Raw genomic sequence first — 21,068 nt, forward strand, 5'->3', positions numbered from 1 at the left:
GACAGCATAGCATATCTATAGCACTACGACCCTATAAACTATGGATAGGATTAGATACAGTGGCTCAGCAGACATTATCACACATGATAGGATTAGATACAGTGGCTCAGCAGACAGTACCACACATGATAGGATTAGATACAGTGGCTCAGCAGACAGTACCACACATGATAGGATTAGATACAGTGGCTCAGCAGACAGTATCACACATGATCGGATTAGATATAGGGCCCAGCAGACAGTATCACACAAGATACAATTAGATACAGGGCCCAGCAGACAGTATCACACATGATTGGATTAGATACAGGGCCCAGCTCGCTGTCATTGCATCTCCAGCGCTGGACCCAGGATAGGTAAGAATAATAATTTTGCTTCTTTATGTGTTACTGATTATTTTTGTGTGTTTGTGTTTTTTTTACAGGTTCGGTTGTTGGACTTTGGATTCGAGGACTTCAATGACGGCGTTTTTTTTATTCTCAATAAAATGGTTAATGAGGGTTGTTTTTTTATTTTAATAAAATATTTTTTCTATGTGCTTGTATCTTTTTAAACTTTATTATCACCGCCTTAGTAATGGCCGCTGGCTGATTGACAACCTCCATTACTAAGGCGGGGCTTAATGTTAGCCGGTGCAGAGGCTACACTAACCCCCATTATTACCCGGTACCCACCGCAACCAGGAGTACTGGGAAGAGCCGGGTACGAACCAGTGTCCGACCATCTGTAGTGACAGGCAGGCACCGGAGCGGCTGCACGCTGGTAGTATTAGGCTGGGGAAGGCCAAAAACAGTGGCCCTTCCCACCCTTGTAATGCTGCCTGCTGCTGCTGTGTTGTATCTGGCTGGTTATGAAAATTGGGGGGGACCCCACATCGTTCTTTCCAATAATTTTTTTTTTTTTAAATGACGTGGGGTCCCCCCCATTTTTCATAACCAGCCAGATACAATAAAGCAGCAGCAGCCTAGTATTAGCAGGATGGGAAAGGCCACTGTATCTGGCCTTTCCCCTCCTGATAATACCAGCCTGCGGCCACCCCAGTAGCCGACCATCACTACAGATGGTCAGGTACTGGATCGTACCCGGCTCTTCCCAGCACCCCTGGTGGCGGTGGGTATCGGGGTAATAAAGGGGGTTAGTGTTAGCCTCTGCATCGGCTAACACTAAGCCCCGCCTTAGCAATGGATGCTGTGAATCAGCCGGCGGCCATTACTAAGGCGGTAGTAATATAGTTTTTAAAAAAACACAAAGACATAGAAAAAATATTTTATTGAAATAAAAAAAAAAACACACAACCCTCATTAACCATTTTATTGATAATAAAAAAAAGCAGTCATCGAAGTAGTCCTGGAATCCGACGTAGTCCAACGACCGAACCTGTAAGAAAACACACAAAAAATGATTAGTAACACGTGTGTTAGGCTTAGATACAGGGCCCATGTGTGATACTGTCTGTGGGACCCTGTATCTAAGCCTACCACAACGTAGGCTTAGATACAGGGTCCAGCAGACAGTAATCTTATACAGTATAAGATTACTGTGTGCTGGGGCCCTGTATCTAAACCTACAGTGTGGTAGGCTTATATACAGGGCCCAGCAGACAGGATCACACATGGGCCATGTATCTAAGCCTACCATGTGATTGGCTTAGATACAGGGCCCAGCAGACAGGATCACGCATGGGCCATGTATCTAAGCCTACCATGTGATTGGCTTAGATACAGGGCCCAGCAGACAGGATCACGCATGGGCCATGTATCTAAGCCTACCATGTGATTGGCTTAGATACAGGGCCCAGCAGACAGGATCACACAATCTGTGATCCTGTCTCATGGGCCCCCTAAGCCTGCTACATCGTAGGCTTAGGGGTTGTACAGTCCCTAAACATTGATGGCCTATCCTCAGGATAGGCCATCAATAGCTGATGTGTCTCTCGGGACCCGCAAATCAGCTGTTTTGAAGGGGCCGCAGCACTCGTACGAGAGCTGCTTCCCCTTCATTTCACTACTCGCTCACACTGTGAATCGCCGACACGGATTCACAGTGTGACCGGAATGAAGTGACAGGAATGAAGGGGAGCAGCTCTCGTACGAGTGCTGTGGCCCCTTCAAAACAGCTGATTGGCGGGTCCCGGGAGTCGGACCCCGCCAGTCAGGGCTAACCTTACCTTCCTGTTCGGCTGCGGCGGGAGTTCTGTCGTCTCGATGCTGTGCGCGGCGCATAGCGCTGTGACATCATGCGCTGCGCACAGCGCTTGACGTCAGGACCTCCGCTGCCATCCGGAACCAGGAAGGTAAGTAAAGTATGTTACTATAGTAACAGGGGCCCGCGGCCCGAGTTACTATAGTAACTTTTTATTGATGTGGTGCGGGGGGCCGTGGGCCCCCCTGGCTTCGGGGCCCGGTCGCAATTGCGACCACTGTGACCCCTATAGCTACGCCAGTGCCTATAGGTAATAAGTATAAACGACTAAAATTACACCTCACATGGCTTACACCTTCTGTAAAAAGGCCAATACATGACAAAAGAAAGGGCATTTGAAAAATACAAATCTGAGGGTACATCTGTAGCCTTTGTAAATTATAAAGAGCTTAATAAAATTTGTAAAAAGGTAATAAAATCAGCAAAAATACAAAATGAAAGGCAGGTGGCCAAGGATAGTAAAACAAATCCCCAAAAATTCTTCAAGTATATAAATGCTAAAAAGCTAAGGTCTAACAATGTAGGACCCCTAGATAGTGGTAATGGGGAGTTGGTCACAGGGGATCAAGAAAATGCAGAGTTACTAAATGGGTTCTTTAGCTCTGTATATACAACAGAAGAAAGAGCAGCTGATATAGCCGGTGCCAGTGCTGTTAATATATCGGTTAATATACTGAATTAGCTGAATATAGATATGGTCCAAGCTAAATTAAACAAAATAAATGTACACAAGGCCCCGGGACCAGATGGGTTACACCCTAGATTTCTTAAAGAGCTTAGTTCAGTTATTTCTGCCTAATGGGTAAATTAAGGACTATAGGTTTAGAAAGTATTGTTTGTCATTGGATTGAGAATTGGCTCAAGGACTGTATCCAGAGAGTTGTGGTCAATGATTCCTACTCTGAATGGTCCCCGGTTATAAGTGTTGGGACCACTATTATTCAATTTATTTATTATTTATTTATTATTTATTTATTAATGATGTAGAGGATGGGATTAATAGCAGATTAATATTTTTGCAGATTACACCAAGCTATGTAGTAATGTTCAGTCTATGGAAGATGTTCGTGAATTGCAAGCGGATTTAAACAAACTAAGTGTTTGGGCGTCCACTTGGCAAATGAGGTTTAATGTAGGTAAACGTAAAGTTATGCACCTGGGTACAAACAACCTGCATGCATCATATGTCCTAGGGGGAGCTACACTGGGGGAGTCACTAGTTGAGAAGGATCTGGGTGTCTTTGTAAATCATAAACTAAATAACAGCATGCAATATCAATCAGCTGCTTCAAAGGCCAGCAAGATATTGTCGTGTATTAAAAGAGGCATGGACTCACGGGACAGGGATGTAATATTACCACTTTACAAAGCATTAGTTAGGCCTCATCTAGAATATGCAGTTCAGTTCTGGGCTCCAGTTCATAGAAAGGATGCCCTGGAGTTGGAAAAAATACAAAGAAGAGCAACGAAGCTAATAAGGGGCATGGAGAATCTAAGTTATGAGGAAAGATTAAAAGAACTAAACCTATTTAGCCTTGAAAAAAGCGACTAAGGGGGGACATGATTAACTTATATAAATATATTAATGGCACATACAAAAAAATATGGTGAAATCCTTTTCCATGTAAAACCACCTAAAAAAATAAGGGTCACTCCCTCCGTCTGGAAAAAAAAGGTTCAACTTGCAGAGGCGACAAGCCTTCTTTAATGTGAGAACTGTGAATCTATGGAATAGTCACCGCAGGAGCTGGTCACAGCAGGGACAGTAGATGGCTTTAAAAAAGGCTTAGATAATTTCCTAGAACAAAAAAATATTAGCTCCTATGTGTAGAAATTTCTACCTTCCCTTTTCCCATCCCTTGGTTGAACTTGATGGACATTTGTCTTTTTTCAACCGTACGAACTATGTAACTATGTAACTATGTAACAGTAACATACAGTGCTACTGGGAATTTGTAACTTTCAGCCATTGCTTTGTGAATAAATCAGAGGGCTACAGACTGCTGTTTCTGACAACCTCCTGTACTATATCAGTGACTGCAGACTACGGGGTGCTGCTGATACACAGGGCAACAACTGGAAATGTATATTGCACCCAGCCCTGCTAAGGCTTTATCAGAATATAGATAATACCTTTTTAAGGTCAGTAAATAAATATATATATATATATATATATATATATATATATATATATATATATACACACACACACACACACACACACACACACCTAGTTGCCCCCACCCACCTATATCTGACTATATTCATTACATAAAACAATCCAACACAACCAATTGATGTAGACATGTTTTGTGGAAACAATGCACAACACGCAGGAACAATGACATTGTATAGCTGAAATCTGTCCTTGACAATTTATCTTGCCATTCATTTAAGGGAGTTTTAAAAAGATGGTGAGGCAATCTCACAAAATGTTTTGTGTTATAGAAGTTACACATATGGAGATATTGACGAGATAGATCGATCGATGATAGATAGATAGATAGATAGATAGATAGATAGATAGATAGATAGATAGATAGATAGATAGATAGATAGATAGATAGATAGATAGATAGATAGATAGATAGATAGATAGATAGATATGTGATGAATGATAGATAGATAGATAGATGGATAGATAGATAGATAGATGATAGGGAGAGGTAGATAGATAGATAGATAGATAGATAGATAGATAGATAGATAGATAGATAGATAGATAGATAGATAGATAGATAGATAGATAGATAGATAGATAGATAGATAGATAGATAGATAGATAGATAGATAGATAGATAGATGTAGTAATATGTTGGCGCTATATAAATAAAGATTATTATTATTATTATTATGTAGCAGAGTCGGGTTTGTCATTTGGCATATCTTGTTATGATATCCAATACTGTTATTTTGTTTCCAAGAACCACAGGTAAACATACTTTGTTATCTTAGAAAACAGTTAACTGACAAATTCAGCTCTGCTGCATCTCCATATATGAATCCCATTTGATAAATATTTTTTGTTGTAAATATGCTTTGTATTTGTCTTTCTGAATTGGCAGAGCTACATTCTCTCTCTACAGTTGCTCTATAATTCCATGTACAGCAAGTTCAATAATCCTCTCCTTCTCTCCTTATGTATTCTGCTTCCATAAGAAGAGCAGCCCTTGAACTGCACTGTTGGTAGTGGAGGAGTGGAGGATCCAGGGATGATATAGCCTGCAGCAGCCCCTTCCCTCCTCAGTGCTGGAGATGACTGCTGACCTCAGTGGAACAGTGCGCTCTCCAAGGTGCTGAAGTGAGGGAGCCAAGCAGCCTGCAAACTGCACAGCAAACTACACTACACTAAGCTGATTATGCAACCCAGAGCAAGCAAATGGGAGAAACACAGCTCTGTCTACAGGAAGACACAAGTATTTCTTCAACTAAGAGAAAACGCCTTAATTATTTCCCTCAAATGATACATTATATCCTATGGCTGCAATAAGGAACCTTCTCTGATAAAAGATCACCCCAGGCTCAAGGTATGTGGCTTGCACCAATGACTGCTATACAGCATATAACCTTCCAATAACCAATTGATCAGAGTTATAGCTATTTAATTATTGATACTATTGTTTCTATATGGTGTTTTCAAAATATGGGAACAGCATTATTGATTTGCATAACATTGCATTGTATCGCTGCTTTGTACCTATTGTGATGTTGCTTTACCCTTAGTATAACCTTAGTATGGATATTGCGTGCTTTGTATATTAGGAGTATTAAGTGAATGATCTACCTGAGAGAGCTGTAAGGTATTGAAGTGTTAATTCATTGAGTGAATGTGAAACTTTGTCACACCTGTCTTTCTCATCTTGTCGTTGACATGACACAATACAAAAGTTTACAAGCCCAATTATTATTTGTGATTTAAGGTACAGCAAGAAGAGAACATATACATATATCTGCAGAAGTCGCAGTGGCTGGGCTGTAATGAAGATACATGCAATGGATGTGTTTTGCAATGTCTAAATTTCCTTTTAACAAACGGAACAGGACGAAACGGATACAATTTTGTAAGGAGAAGGATTTACATTGAAGGTCATGGGCAGGATAAAATATTATACATGGAGGCGTGTGAATATGTAACCATTGAATATTATATTTGCTAGGACTGAGCTATATTATAAAACAATCTCTCCAGTATCATTAGAGTATGCAACATTATCAAGTGCCATAAAACTATATGCATGCATGGTCAGTGGACAAAGGGATGCTCAAGATCTGAGACGTTGCATTTTACCTTGAGATGCCATGTGGTGTATCACTAACTACAGCACAAAAGAACCACAGGCTGAAGATCCCAATGGGCTTTACATTAAGACTTGATTTGTCAATGTCACCCAAACACATCAGACATAGATACAATGTAAAGTGAGAAATTAGGAAGAGTTATAGCTTTTCCATCTGTTCTCTGGAACTTGCAGAATAAAAGGCAAATTACTCTTTGTGGATTGTCTCCTTATGAAGTGTGGTCAAATGCCTCTCTATCTAACGAGGTGTTGGTTGCTGTCCAGCTGCCCAGTGGTGCTGAAATTTGGATGATGTCTAGCAGGAGAACTAAAAGCTGCTGTTGCTTACTGCCACTGAATGAAGACAACGGGAGATTCCTTCTCTTAGCCATTTTCATTGTACTTTATCTAATAGCAGGAGCCACAATTTTTTCTACTATAGAGAGTCCATCTGAAAATACAGCTCATAACCGGTGGGACAGGATCTTGAAGAACTTCAGTGAGTCGTTTAATATCAGTCTTCTAGAGCTGCGGTCATTCCTTAGAGATTATGAAGCAGCAATGGCAGCAGGAATCAGGGCAGATGCTCTCAGACCAAGGTGGGACTTCACTGGAGCCTTGTACTTTGTAGGAACAGTAGTCTCAACTATAGGTAAGATTCTCTCTTTGGTGTAAATGTGCAAGCGGAACTTTTCTTCAGTAACATATTTTATATTTGTATAATAGAATTTTGTTTATTCCACCTTAAATAATCCATTCTAGTGACTCTATCTATCTGTAAATATTTCTACATTATGCCTGTTTTTCATCTATCTATCTATCTATCTATCTATCTATCTATCTATCTATCTATCTATCTATCTATCTATCTATCTATCTATCTATCTATCTATCTATCTTACATGTATCTATATTATGTCTATTATCTATCTATCTGTAAATATTTCTATATTATGCCTGTTTTTCTTCTAGCTATACATACATATCTATCTATCTATCTATCTATCTATCTATCTATCTATCTATCTATCTATCTATCTATCTATCTATCTATCTATCTATCTATCTATCTATCTATCTATCTATCTATCTATCTATCTATCTATCTATCTATCTATCATTTTTTCCTCACCAGACACTGTTTGTTAGTGTGTTCATACATTTTATCAATAGATGCATTGTATGAAAAGTTACAAATCAGCAAAATGATGTATGTACACTGTAGCATGTTTTAATGTATGTTGTCATGACGACTGAAATGAAAAACAAATTGCAAGGGTGCCCTCTATAGGCATTATATAGATTCTCTATTGTGCAATATCTACAGCATGCAGTGTTTGTCTGTAGGATTTGAACCACATTTGACATTTGCTGCAGAGTTTGTGTGTAAATGCTGATATATACATTATATATGATTAGTAACTAGGTTTTAAAATAGTGTTTATATATATATATATATATATATATATATATATATATATATATATATATACAGAAACAAAAAAAGGATCCAGCAGCACCGATAGAAGAGTGTGGGTGCAGGCCCCAGGGAGCAGACCAAAGCTCTCAATATCTACAGCGAACAAAAAAGTAGGCAGCACACCATCGGAATCAGTGAAAAAGAGGGTACTTTATTAACCCTAAGTGCGACGTTTCAGCTCTATCCACTAGAGCCTTTCTCAAGCAAATGACAAGTGGAACAACAGTGGTATAAAACAGGTTCACAATTGAAGCAATTAATAACAGTAATCAAATACAAATCAGAACATACTGTATAGAGATATAAATATAGTGTAAACAAATCAATGGTGATAATATATCGATGCACATATAAACAGAGAGCAATAGTACAAAAAGTGCTGAGGGATACATTAACGTATTAATGCATCTAATATGTGTAAATGGTGATAATGTCCACACATGTGTACATAATCAAGATCAAAACAAGTTAAAAACAAGGGGATATCACCTGGGGATGTTAGATCATACAGCCGCCATAGCGGCATCCACGAGGCGCAACCGCGCATGCGCGGACATATGACTGAGGGCGAAGGTCACCAAAAACGAGTGACGTACTCGGCGCATGCGCACTGCGCAACTAAGTGCATCGGCGCCATCTTGGGTACTGGCTATAGTGAGGTAAAGGCAATTATTCAGTAGTATGCCTAAAAAAATACTGGTGAGCCGGACGAGGACAGAGGTGGTAGACATACAGGTCCATGGATATCATGAACCCCGACATTTAGAGAAGCTCTTATCCAGTAAGGAGACACCGTCCAGAGTGAGCTAGAGGAAGGAAAGGAGGACATAGATCAGCAGAACGCCGATCCCTGCCACTCTCATATAGGGAAAGCACTGTCACAAATGCGTGTGGAAACACACAAATGCAAATAAGCGCAATCCCAAAACCCCCCAATAGCAACATGGGACGTGTATAGGGAGCGAAACCGGAGAGCACTTATGTCAAAGACGGGTTATGGTCACATGGGAGCATATACGTCAATGATCACCACCAGTCATCCCCGGACCCAGATTACATAAATTTAATCACAGTACCATACAGTATAGCACCAGGATAATCAGTCATAAAAACGAAATAAAGCAATGATCCAACCGATCCATATAGGTGATATCCCAAATGATGAATCTTCATCTGGAAAAAGAGAAACAGAGTTAGTATATAATCAATAAAATATTCTTGTCAAATATACGGAACAAGAGGTCAGAGCATACCACCCCTGGGACTCAATGTAAGGGGTCTACATCAAACCACCTAAAGCGAAATCAACATTTAAACCCCTTGGTTTTAAAGTATCCAGTTTCCCAATCCATTGAAGTTCTCTTAGTTTCAGGAGTTTAGTCCTGTCACCGCCCCTTCTAGGTAGTGGAATGTGATCTAGAATTGTAAATCTAAGATGCTGTTCGGTATGTCCAAGGTCGGAAAAATGTTTGGATACAGGAAGATCCAACCTCTTTTTCCTGATGGTGTACCTATGTTGGTTGAGTCTGGTTTTTAAATCTAAAGTGGTCTCACCCACGTACAGAAGCTTACACGGACATTGCAATACATAAATAACAAAATCACTGTTGCATGTTAAGTAATGTCTAATGTGAAATTGTTTGCCTGTGCCAGGATGTTCAAAGATTTGCCCTTTATACATAAGGTTACAATTGACACAGCACAAGCACGGATAACATCCAAGTCTCGGTTTGGATAGAAACATTTGTTTCTTGGCTATAATAGGGCCAATATCGGCTTTGACTAACTTATTTTTAAGACACGGTGGTCTACGATATGAAAAGAGTGGAGGTCTGGTAAATTCATTGACATGGGGAAGACATTTGCCCAACATGGGCCAATGTCGCCTGATCACATTAGCGATCTCTTTGCTACTTTCCGTGTAGGTAGAAACAAAAGGAACACGACCTAATTCCGTTGCTGAATCAGTTGGTTCTAACAGTGTCGTCCTATCCATTCTGTCAACTTTGGCTCTATGTTTGTCCAAGAGTCTCGTCGGATATCCCCGTTTTTTAAAACGGTCCATCATCACATCTAATGTTTTGTCAGAACTGTCTTTGTCACTATAAACATTAAGTTAAGGTATGAATCACTCCCTTATAAACCTTACGATATGAAGGTTGCAGAGAATTCAAATTCTTCACCAATGCCCTACAAATCCATCAGCTGAATTCAGGCTGAAGAATGAATCTCCACTTTAAGTAGAAATTGACTATGAGTAGCCATTGCATGTATGTCCCAGTCTTTATATTAAATTCAATATAGCTGTCAAGTATATCTGTGTCTCTTTCAGCAGGATACGACACCTATCAATATCACCAGTTATTATAATATGTCCTTGTACTGAGGACAAAGATCTGCTCTAAATACAACCATGATGTGAAATATCTTAATAATGCACAGCGCTCAAATCACAATGTTCTTGCAGTTCAGGAAATACGATTATTATAATTCATACATAAACAGAAACCAAATCGAAGACATTGCAGTGAATCATTTCACGAAAGTAAACAACAGGAAACATGGGAAAGTGATCGCTCGCATAGCGTGTAGTAGAACAGTAAAGTCTTTCAACAAATTAGGACGTCAAGCCACTTATGATGGATAATTCTGCAAAGATCAGGTGTTCATTAGATCCATATCTCTTATAGCACGAAAACAGCCATTACCTTATTAAAGGGCTTGGTTATTCTGGACGATCCTTTTCAATGAATGGGTCACCTGTAGTCATGCTGGACATTCTGCTATTGCCAGGGGAACCACAATGAAAATGCTTATTTTTTCAGGGAAAATTAAGTATTGCAAAATGCTCATTAAAATCAAAGACAGTCCATCCATTAAATGGCCACCTATTGTCCTTTGACCTAATGTCAAGGTCCTTGGACCTACTTAACACAACAGAGGTTCCTTTCATAATTGTATTTGTTCAAAAGGGTCTAATTGGATATCCGGCAAGGAGTATTCCCTTTAATGAAACTATGGGTGGTCCCTGAGAGTTTCCACCTTTCATTGTCCTTTTAATGATACTATGGCTGATCCTTTAGACTTTCCACTATATGTACAGAGGTTGTCCCATCTGGATGACCAATGTCAGACAAATGGACATTATAGAGAGAGATCCCCAACTCGTGATTTCCCTTTGAGCCAGAGTGTAGAACTGTTGGAAAGAGCGCCTTCCAATTGGCAGACTCAGTTCGGCCATGTCCTGCAGATAATCGCCCAGGGCATCTTCTTTGAAAAAGGAGTTGTCCAGTTAAGACAGCCACTTTAATTCTCCAGACAGTTGACGAAGTATATTTGTAGTTGGGGGTTGCTTGGGTGTACTCATTCTCTGTCAAATTCTGACACTCAGGTAGTCGCATTGTGATTGTTTTATTTTTTTTCCATTTTATAGGAATGCACATTTAATTGTTTATGTCAGTCAGATTGATGGATTATCACAGACAATTAGCTGTGCTGTGGTAGCCTGTGGCATGCCTTCTGCTGAGTAGTCCTTGTTGAAGCACTTAAAGGAAGACCCACTACAATCTCCCTATTCGTTTTCTCTTACGTTGCCCTCTATGCTTACATTTCACCAAGCAGTGAACATCACCCACAGCTAGATATACAGTCAGAATACTTTACTGTAATGGCAAAGCTGGTCTCTCTTTAAAGTGCTAAATCCATCTTTTCGTTTCTATGACCTGTGACAAGCGATCAATTCTCTATTGTGCCACCACAGGGGAAAAGAAGCATTACATGGTGCCCACTGAACTTAACGGCTATCCATGTAATGCACGGACATGTTGGGTCCTCCAGAGAGAGAGAAAGAGATATTTTCTTTTTTCTAGCAGTTCCTGAGGCCCTGACAAAGGTTCCAAATGAGGGGCCCCCATCTACTAACTCATTAAGCCCTGAAAGGGTAATTGAAAATGGGTTTTATAAACCAGACAACCACTTTAATGGCTGACAGCTAGCTGGTGTCCTGCTGTACCCAGCAAACATGGTCCCGAGGAGAAAACATGCTTAAATGGGTATACAATAACATTACATTAAAATATCTCCACTGTGCCTATACTGCAATTCATAATCATATAGGAATTATTCAGATAGCCCCACCAATGGTGGCATATAGTAGTGCCCACTCAGTACTATAATATAGAAATGGTGCAGAGATTCTCATCAGAGTGCCAGCAGAGTACTGTATAGGGCTATAATTTCTTAAAAATAAGTCCTCATATAGTACATATTGGGGATCTTCTCACCAACAGTTCCCAGAAAAAGAACAAAAAATGGTGTCATCCTATAGTTTCCGTGTTTAGATGAAGACATATTTATAGGTGATTCTTCATTCAGAATAATTATAGTTGTGCTGATTAGAACCTTAGTGCTTCCCTCCTGGACTACTGCAACACACACTAAAATGCCAAATTAATATATATGATCATTATTATTATTATTATTATTATTATTATTATTATTATTATTATTATTATCATGTCTTAAATATCTACAGTTATTATGGGTTCTTAGTGTAAATAATTTTTTATTTGGAATGGACTCCTATCTGTTGTGCACTGGTGAAGACATTAGCTGATCTTTATAGCCTAAGTAAAAAGTATTAATTCGTAGATTTCATGGTTTGTTGTATGCAGATAATGGTGCATGCCATTTCTTTTTCAGTAGATTAATAACAATTTATAAAATAAGGTGTACAACATTTCCACTGTTTTAGACTTTAATACATCCCGATCAGAGGTAGGTTTGCTTGAATGAATGCTTTCAAAGAATATGTCCATTGTTTTTATAGATGTAGTAGGGGTGAGTTTGTCATAGGCTGTAGCGCTGAGTTGATAATCTGGTACAACTCATCGTGATACTTGATTTTGCTACTTGTAAGATCAGCAGGATACTAGAAGAGACTATGCCACCATGCTTCAGAGCATTAGTGTGCCCTTATTTTACGTGCATTAGTCCTGGTCACCACTTAATAAAAAGGAAGCCCTGGTGTGGAAACAGTACGGAAAAGGGCATCAAAGTAGAAAAAAATGAAAGAGGTATTCCAGTTGTTAACATTTATCTTTAATCCATTAGATAGTTGATAAAGCCTAAATCAATGTAAGACCGACCACTGGGATCCCAATGATTGTAAGGATATGTTCACACGGCTTATTTACGGACGTAATTCTGGCGTTTTACGCCTCGATTTATGTCTCAAAATGCGCCTCGATAGCATTGGCAAACATCTGCCCATTCATTAGAATGGGTCTTACGATGTTCTGTGCACACAGGCTTTTTTTTTACGCCCTGCTGTCAAAAGGCGGGGAGTAAAAAAGACGCCCACGTCAAAGAAGTGCCTGTCAATTCTTCAAACGTAAATGGAGCCGTTTTCCATGGACTTCATTTAAAAAACAGCTCCATTTACGTCCGTAATGGACGCAGAGAAATAGCGCCTCAACATGCCATTATGGCTGAAATTACGGGGCTGTTTTCTCCTGAAAACAGCCCCGTAATTTCAACCGTTACGGACGCTGCCGTGTGAACATACCCTAAGACTTGAGGACCCATTCCTCCATCACTCCCTACCAGTACGTCTGCAATGGGTAGGAGTTGTTTGGAGTGGTGGTTGAGTATATTCACTGCCGCTGTATACACTCCAATGGGAGGTATGGAAACAACCAAGTCAGAATGCTCGACTGTTTCTGTACCTCTCAAAGAAAATTTGAAAGGAGCAACTTTGTGCATACTCAGACACTGCTCCATACAACTCCTCTCCACCACAGATGTGCTGGTAGGGAGTGATAGGAGAACAGGGTCCCCCATTCTAGCAATTGCAGGGGGTCACAGTGGTAAGTTCCCACTAATGTAACATTTATTTTGTGGATATGTGATGAATGGTTAATGTGTAGAATACCCCATTACTATCCAGTAAAAAAAAAATAATCTTGAAATATTCCAGTTTTCACACTGGGCACTAGAGCAGTCACAGTATGTTGACATTTCCTGGTTTCCGCAGCTCAGCGTTGCTGTTTGTACCAAACAGGATGAAGAGGCTCATCCCATTATTACTAGATGGGGCAAGTCGATGACAGCTCTGCAGTACCGCTGGGGGTCTAGATAAGACAGGATAGTAACACTATACACTATATACACAAATAAGGCTCTGTATGCAGCTCCCCTGTCACTCCCTGGTCTATGGGGGAGGGGTTGTACTCCATCACTTCTTGGAGAGTACTAATCTATGACATTTTCTTTCAATTGATTTCCGTTAATCGCAGCTGCCATATAGCACACATTCTGCTATACTGTCTATACCAATGTTTCTCAAACTGTGAGGCAGTCCTTACTGGTGAGGCACCAGTGTCACCACCCAGCATGCCATCCTGACGAGTCCAGAATTCAGCACTGTCACAAGATATGACTCTGTTCCAGGAAAAGTGATCTATCACACAGTTTGCTTCATCCAGGAAAACATTCTCTTGTGCAGATTGGCACAGGAACAGGAGGTAACCAGTTAACTTACCTCATGTGGCAAAAGAGGCATGAGAATGAAGAAGGTAGGTTTGGTGCTGACTGGTGGCACTGTGGCTGGTACGGGGCACCCTGTGTGTCCCTTTATGGATGTTGACTTCTGTAGAGGCCTAGGCGTCATCATTGTTTGACAAGGAAGGCCCCAGGAAAAAAAAGTTTGAGAAGCCCTAAGGGTATGTTCACACGGCCTATTTTCGGCTGAAAAATCGGCGTAAAAAAAACGGCCGCGAAAAAGAAGTGCAGGACACATCTTGGGACGTTTTTGGAGCCGTTTTCCATAGACTCTATTGAAAAAAGCTCCAAAAACGGCCGTAAAAAACGCAGTGAAAAACGCAGCAAAAATCGTGAGTGGCACAAAAAACGTCTGAAAATCAGGAGCAGTTTTCTCTTGAAAACAGCTCCGTATTTTGAGAAGTTTTTGACTCTGCGTGTGAACATACCCTTACAATACAGGAACAAAGTTTTTGTTTCCAATGTGGCTGCATCCAGGGAATGAATACAATTGTTTAATAGCTAACATCAAATAATATTAAATGCACGAGACATTACCTTTACGTTTTTAAAACTGCTTATGTAAATCTTGATCCAGTCTGATCTCCAATAAAGGTCAAGAATGATTTTTTTCTTTTCTTTAGATGACATCTTAGGAGGGTTCTTTGCTTTCATCAACCAGGATTAACAAAGGTTTATTTTTCTGGTTGAACTTTATAGGTGTAAAGTGGGGGCTTAGATGGTGCACGATCCTGATAGGGGTGTAGCGAAAAAGATGGAATGAAACAGAAGGTTTTGCTGCAAACGTAACGTTAATTTGATGATGATGCACACAGGCAACACGAATACTTCAGTCTTCTCTCCACGAGAGGCACAATGCTTAGTTACGGCTCCAGTCAGGTGGATGGTGGCTGACTGCATGTCGCAGAAAGGACCAAGGCCGCCCCTCCTTGATACAGGGGGTTTGGTCTGCCAATTCAAAGGCCTAGTATGCCACAACTGGGCTGTGTGCTTACTCGTGAGAAGGCTCCTGCCTCGGCCACCACTTCTTATGCGATATTCACTATACTGTGGGGAGACTACTGCTTACCACCCACAACTCGCTCCAGGGCCTAAGCCAAAGGCGCAACGACGTGTCGTCGCATCTCTATCTTTGTATACAGCTCAGGTCCCATCTCTGCCTCCTGAACACTGAACAACAGTACACAATCTACAAATAACCTCCCAAAACAAAACATAAAGGAGTCCTTCATTAACAGACAGCAACACCAACAAATGTATCCCAAAACAAATGTAGAACGCCCAGATAAATCTATCAATATCATTTTATTAAATATGTGCCTCAATAAACAAAATAGAAAGACATGTCAAAAGACACAGAAAAGATGCCTTACAGTATCTAGTCCCAACATAATAAAACAGAAGTGCATGTATTATTTTGGGACTAGATACTGTAAGGCATCTTTTTCTGTGTCTTTTGACATCTGTTTCCATCTTGTCTCTCTTGCTCTCTCACTTTAAACTGTGCTTGTCATTTATTTTGTTTATTGAGTCATATATTTAATACAATTATATTTATATATTTATCTGGGCGTTCAATCCTTCTTTTGGGATACATTTGTAGCTTTCACTGAACAACAGTAGGCAGGAACACAACCGTTTTATAGACGTTGAGCCACCCACAGCGTGACGGTACAACGTAGCCATGTGCTGACCTCATCACACTGTTATGTCATGGAAAATACAGTTATAGAAGGCGCCTGGGCCGTACATCCCGACGCCTACAATTTAGTACTGAGAAGCCAACCACCATTGCCCGTACAAAGGAAGAACCATTTAGTTACAATATAAACATGTTAACCAACATAATATATACACAGGTGGAATGGCCACATAACATAAGACGCCATATAACACAGTGGCCGGACTGACCGCCTCTTCTCCTCGAAAGTCACCTATAGAGAACAAAAGCACACAACACGAGAACCATTATATGTCACAGTGCACATATATATAGCATCAACAGGGGCACAATGCCGCTAAGGGCCAAAGTACAATATTGTTCACCTTAAAGATGGGATTTTCTCCCCCTCACCATTACATGGGCATGTGCCTTATTTCAAGGGAAATAAAGGAGCTTCTGTTCTGGTCTCAAGGGGCCGCAGCGCTCAGTGAAGTTTTACCGGACACAGTCACTCTTATCCATGCAATGAATATGGTATTGTAAACGAGACACATTCAAGTGAATGGGGTTGAACTTCAACTAAGCTGCAATGGCAGAGATAAATTATGGAGGAGAGTGGCACTATGTCTAGTAAAACTCTGAACATGCCCCATCAATGTTGTGATTGGTAAAACTTCAGTAGTTCGGGACCCACTGATAGAACCTCTGTAGGTAACCATGTAACTGTGTCCCAATGAGTTAGCTGGTTTTCTAAAGGAGTACAAGTAATGATCAAGCCCCATAAAGCGCTTCTACACTTATTTGGTAACTTTTTTTGATTAGCACATTTTTCTAGGTCCAGATTTTATTAGTCCTCTTGCACACAACCGAGTAGCAACCGATAGTTTACATGGACACATTCACTATAGTGCGTGAATCAGGTCCGTAAAAACAGACCCGACTCTGCGATCCATGGAAAGACCAGAACATGTCCTATGTTTCCATGGATCACAGGCGGGACTCAGACGGCACACACGGTCGTGTGAATTAGGGCTTATACCCAATATCTCTGATCGGCTTACAGGATAGAATTTGAAGTGTAGTTAAACAGTTGCACCGCTTTTTTTTCTTTATCTTAATCATATTTCCATTTCCACAATAGACACTTGGTCATGTAGGTCGGTAGAACTGTCTATAGCAGACAAGCTAACCCAGCTGCACATGAAGACCTAACAGTTGATCAGTGTTTTTTTTTTTAATCCCTTAAGGCGGGATTTACACGAGCGTGTGATTTTTGCGCATGCAAAAAAACACAGCGTTTTGCCTGCGCAAAAGGCACTTAACAACTCCATGTGGCATCGGCATATGATGCGCGGTTGCATGCTTTTCGCGCAGCCGCCATCATTATCACACCCCTGTATGGATGTTTGTAAACAGAAAAGCACGTGGTGCTTTTCTGTTTTCATTCATAGTTTTACAGCTGTTGCGCGAATCACGCTGGTCGCACGGAAGTGCTTCCGTGTGGCATGCATGGTTTTCACGCACCCATTGACTTCAATGGGTGCGTGATGCGCGAAAAACGCTCAAAGAACGGACATGTCGTGACTTTTACGCAGCGGACCAACGCTGCGTAAAAATCACGCACATGTCTGCACGGCCCCATAGACTAATATAGGTCCGTGCGACGCGCGTGAAAATCACGCGCGTTGCACGGAGGTATATCCCGTTCGTCTGAATAACCCTTATGACCAGAGTTATTTGCTTTTCAATGATCAGAGACTTGAGTTAAAGGGGGTAATTTGTTAAGACTGGCTTATCATATACCAGTCTTAATAGAACGAAAAGTTGAAGTACACTCCGACACATTTAATAAGAGGCAAAAGCCTCTTAATAAATGTGTCACATCTTTCGGCTGGGCCGTGGCCATGTGCCATTAATACCCCCCACATTGCCCATAAAATAAAATAAAAACACATATCTCACCGCTCTTCTTCTCCACCTCCTGGCTCCTTTACCTGGAGTGGCTCATACAAGGTCCTGATGTCGAGCGACAGGGACTTATATGCGATGCAGCACTTCAACGTCATCAGTGCTGTGTCACACACAACGTCCTGATGCTGCCCATTGTCATTTCATTGTATGAGCCGCGCTAGAGTGATGAGGAAGCCTGAAGGCGTGCAGGAGTTAGTCTTAACAAGGTAAGGTATTAGACCCAGTGCGGGCCTCTACCTTGCTACGACCCATAGTGTAAAATGAAGTTAGGAGCTGGTGTAGATTTCCATTACAATTTTTAATAAAAATAAATTTGTCGAGCTGCAGTTGCCAACCCCCTTTCCCAGAAATCATAATTTCTTACCACAAAATACCCAGAAAAGGGCAAAGAAAAAAGATAAATTAGCCCCAAAGGCTCTAACTTTATTGGGTGATTTTTAGGGCTGTTTTTTTTAATAATTTTTAGGTTTTTTTCCTTTTTAGTTTTATCAGAGTTAAACTGCAAAAAGTAAAAAAAATACATGTTTCTAATTTCAATTTGTTTTATTTTAAATTTTTAAAATTTCCACTCAAATAAAGTCTTATAAATTGATTCTCCAATTTGTTTTAATCATTACATTTAGGCCAGATTCACGTGAATGAGTGCAAACTCGGATGTGAAGAACAGCCGCTTTTCACGTCCGAGTTGCACCCGTGTGGGACTCGTTTTCACGGATCCCCATAGACTTGAGTCTATTAATGTTCTACCACTCAACAGACCCTTCACACGGTTCGTTAAAACAACGGCCGTGTGAATAGCTCCATTGTAATACATGTGCTGGCCGTCGTTTTAACGGCCATCACACAGACGTATACCAAGGTCATCTGAATTCGGCCTTACAGCATGTGGTTGATAAAAGGTTAAACTCTACATTTTTCCCAGTGACGGTGGATTTACATGCGGCAGATTTTGTTGCAGAATTTTTTTGTGACTGAAAATCAGTTCTATTTATCTGAATGTGGTTGTTTCTGCAACAGGTGCACGGATTTCTGCACGTTCCATTCAAGCGAATGGTACTGACCTTCAGTCAGAAAAAATTTCTGCAATAAAATCTGCCACGTGAGACTGCACGCTAGGGGCTTGTCCACACGCTGCGGAATTGCCACGTTTTTTCCGGATGTAATGTCGGACGGAAAAAACGCAGCAGAATACAGTAGCAGCATAGGGGATAAAATTTAACAAATTTCATCCACATGCTGCGTAAAACTTCCAATCCTAAATTGACCTGCGGTGGGTATTTGTCATACCGCAACATGTCAATTCCTGCTGCGGAAAGTGGACTGAATTGCTGCATTTTTCAGGGGAGACGTCACCATCTCCCAACATTGAGAAGAACGCAGCAAAAAACGCAACATTTTCTGTCGTAAAAACGGAATTGCTGCAGGAAATAGAATTTCCTGTAGCAATTCCATTGTGTGTGGATAAGCCCTAAAACCTCTCAGGGGCTGAAAATCAAGATGCAACCTTGGATAAAACTTATTGCTATGTGTGATAATAAGGTGTTCAATAGAAAATGTTTTTCAAGAAAACGTATTGCTATAACTGAAATTCTCATTAAAATTAAAATTGGATTTTTTTTTAATATAAAACAACATGGGGCTGCACTAGATGAACAAATCTAACTTCAGAATGAATGAGCTTGTGCAATCCATTGGCTGTAAAATAGATTATGTGACATTATAACGCACTGCAGTACAACACTGTACAATCAAGGCAATATATTGTACATTGTCAATAATGGATTCTCAGAATGATTATTCATGGAAATATTTATTACCTTGTTAATTCTCTGTCCGTCTCAGGATATTTGCACTTTATCTTTATTATACAACCCACTGGACAGGGAACAAAGTTTATAGAAAAGAAATGAGTGTCTATAGATAGAAAATAATGAAGTACTACATGGGATCAATATGATAATTACTTTACCTTGGCTTATAAAATCACAGGTGTATTTTAAAAAGTCTAAGGTCACGTTCAGACGTAGCAGATTTGCTGCGGAATTCCGCTGCGGACGGGCCACAAGGGAAATCTGCAGCAGACTTTTTCTTTGGTTTCTATAGCTGTTTAAGTAACAGTGCAGACATTGCAGAAAACAACGGTGCGGAAAATAGCTAGCGTTGCAGAATTTACATTCCGCAGCATGAACAGTCTGTTGCGAAGAAGCAGAGGATTTTCACTGCGGATTTCAGCCTTATCAATGCAAATGATGAAATCTGTGGCAAGTCCGTTGCAAAATCCGCCACGTGTGGATGATCCCTCAAATATGCCAATTTAGCTGCAGATTCGTTGCGTAATTGCCTTGAAATTGCATCAAAATCAGCAGTGGAAAATTTCCACCACATCTGAACGTGTCCTAAGGCAGATTTGCCACAGATTTTGCATGCATTTAGGGCATGACCACACGTAGCGGAATTGCTCTGGAATTCCGCTGCGGACAGTCCGCAGCGGAAATCCGCAGCGTACACGTTTCTCCATTGCCTTCCACAGCTTTGTGGTTGGGTTCGTTTACACGTTGCGGACAATTCCGCTGCGGAGCATAGGCTGCAGTGCAGAATTTGGTGTCCGCAGCATACACTGACTGTTGCGGACTTGTTGCGGACTTGTTGCGGACTCATTGCGGAATTTCTCCATTGACTTCAATGGAGATTCAAAATTCCGCAATGAAGTCCGCAGATGTTATGCAGATGTTATGTGTGCTACGGAGCGTATTGGTTTTACTAACATGACATTTCTTCATTCTGGCTGGACCTATGTATTTCTAGGTCTACAGCCAGACTGAGGAAGTCAATGGGGCTCCCGTAATTACGGGTGACTACGTGTGTGCACCCATAATTACGGGTGACTACGTGTGTGCACCCGTAATTACGGGAG

At 40.7% G+C, this 21,068-nt stretch overlaps 1 protein-coding gene across 2 annotated transcripts in view; it reads left to right on the forward strand.

Annotated features, from left to right (window-relative positions):
* Positions 1 to 5,391: 5,391 nt before the first annotated feature.
* KCNK12 (potassium two pore domain channel subfamily K member 12) overlaps positions 5,392 to 21,068 on the forward strand; it is a 122,277-nt gene continuing 106,600 nt past the window's right edge. For both annotated transcript variants that reach the window (XM_075864561.1, XM_075864562.1), the window contains exons 1-2: positions 5,392 to 5,729; positions 6,123 to 7,131. In XM_075864561.1, the coding sequence (XP_075720676.1) occupies positions 6,789 to 7,131 (343 nt within the window). In that variant the 5' untranslated portion in view covers positions 5,392 to 5,729; positions 6,123 to 6,788. The remainder of the gene's footprint in view (positions 5,730 to 6,122; positions 7,132 to 21,068) is intronic.

The sequence above is a fragment of the Rhinoderma darwinii genome, chromosome 4 (genome assembly GCF_050947455.1).
Source record: "Rhinoderma darwinii isolate aRhiDar2 chromosome 4, aRhiDar2.hap1, whole genome shotgun sequence".
In the NCBI taxonomy this organism is placed as follows: domain Eukaryota; kingdom Metazoa; phylum Chordata; class Amphibia; order Anura; family Rhinodermatidae; genus Rhinoderma; species Rhinoderma darwinii.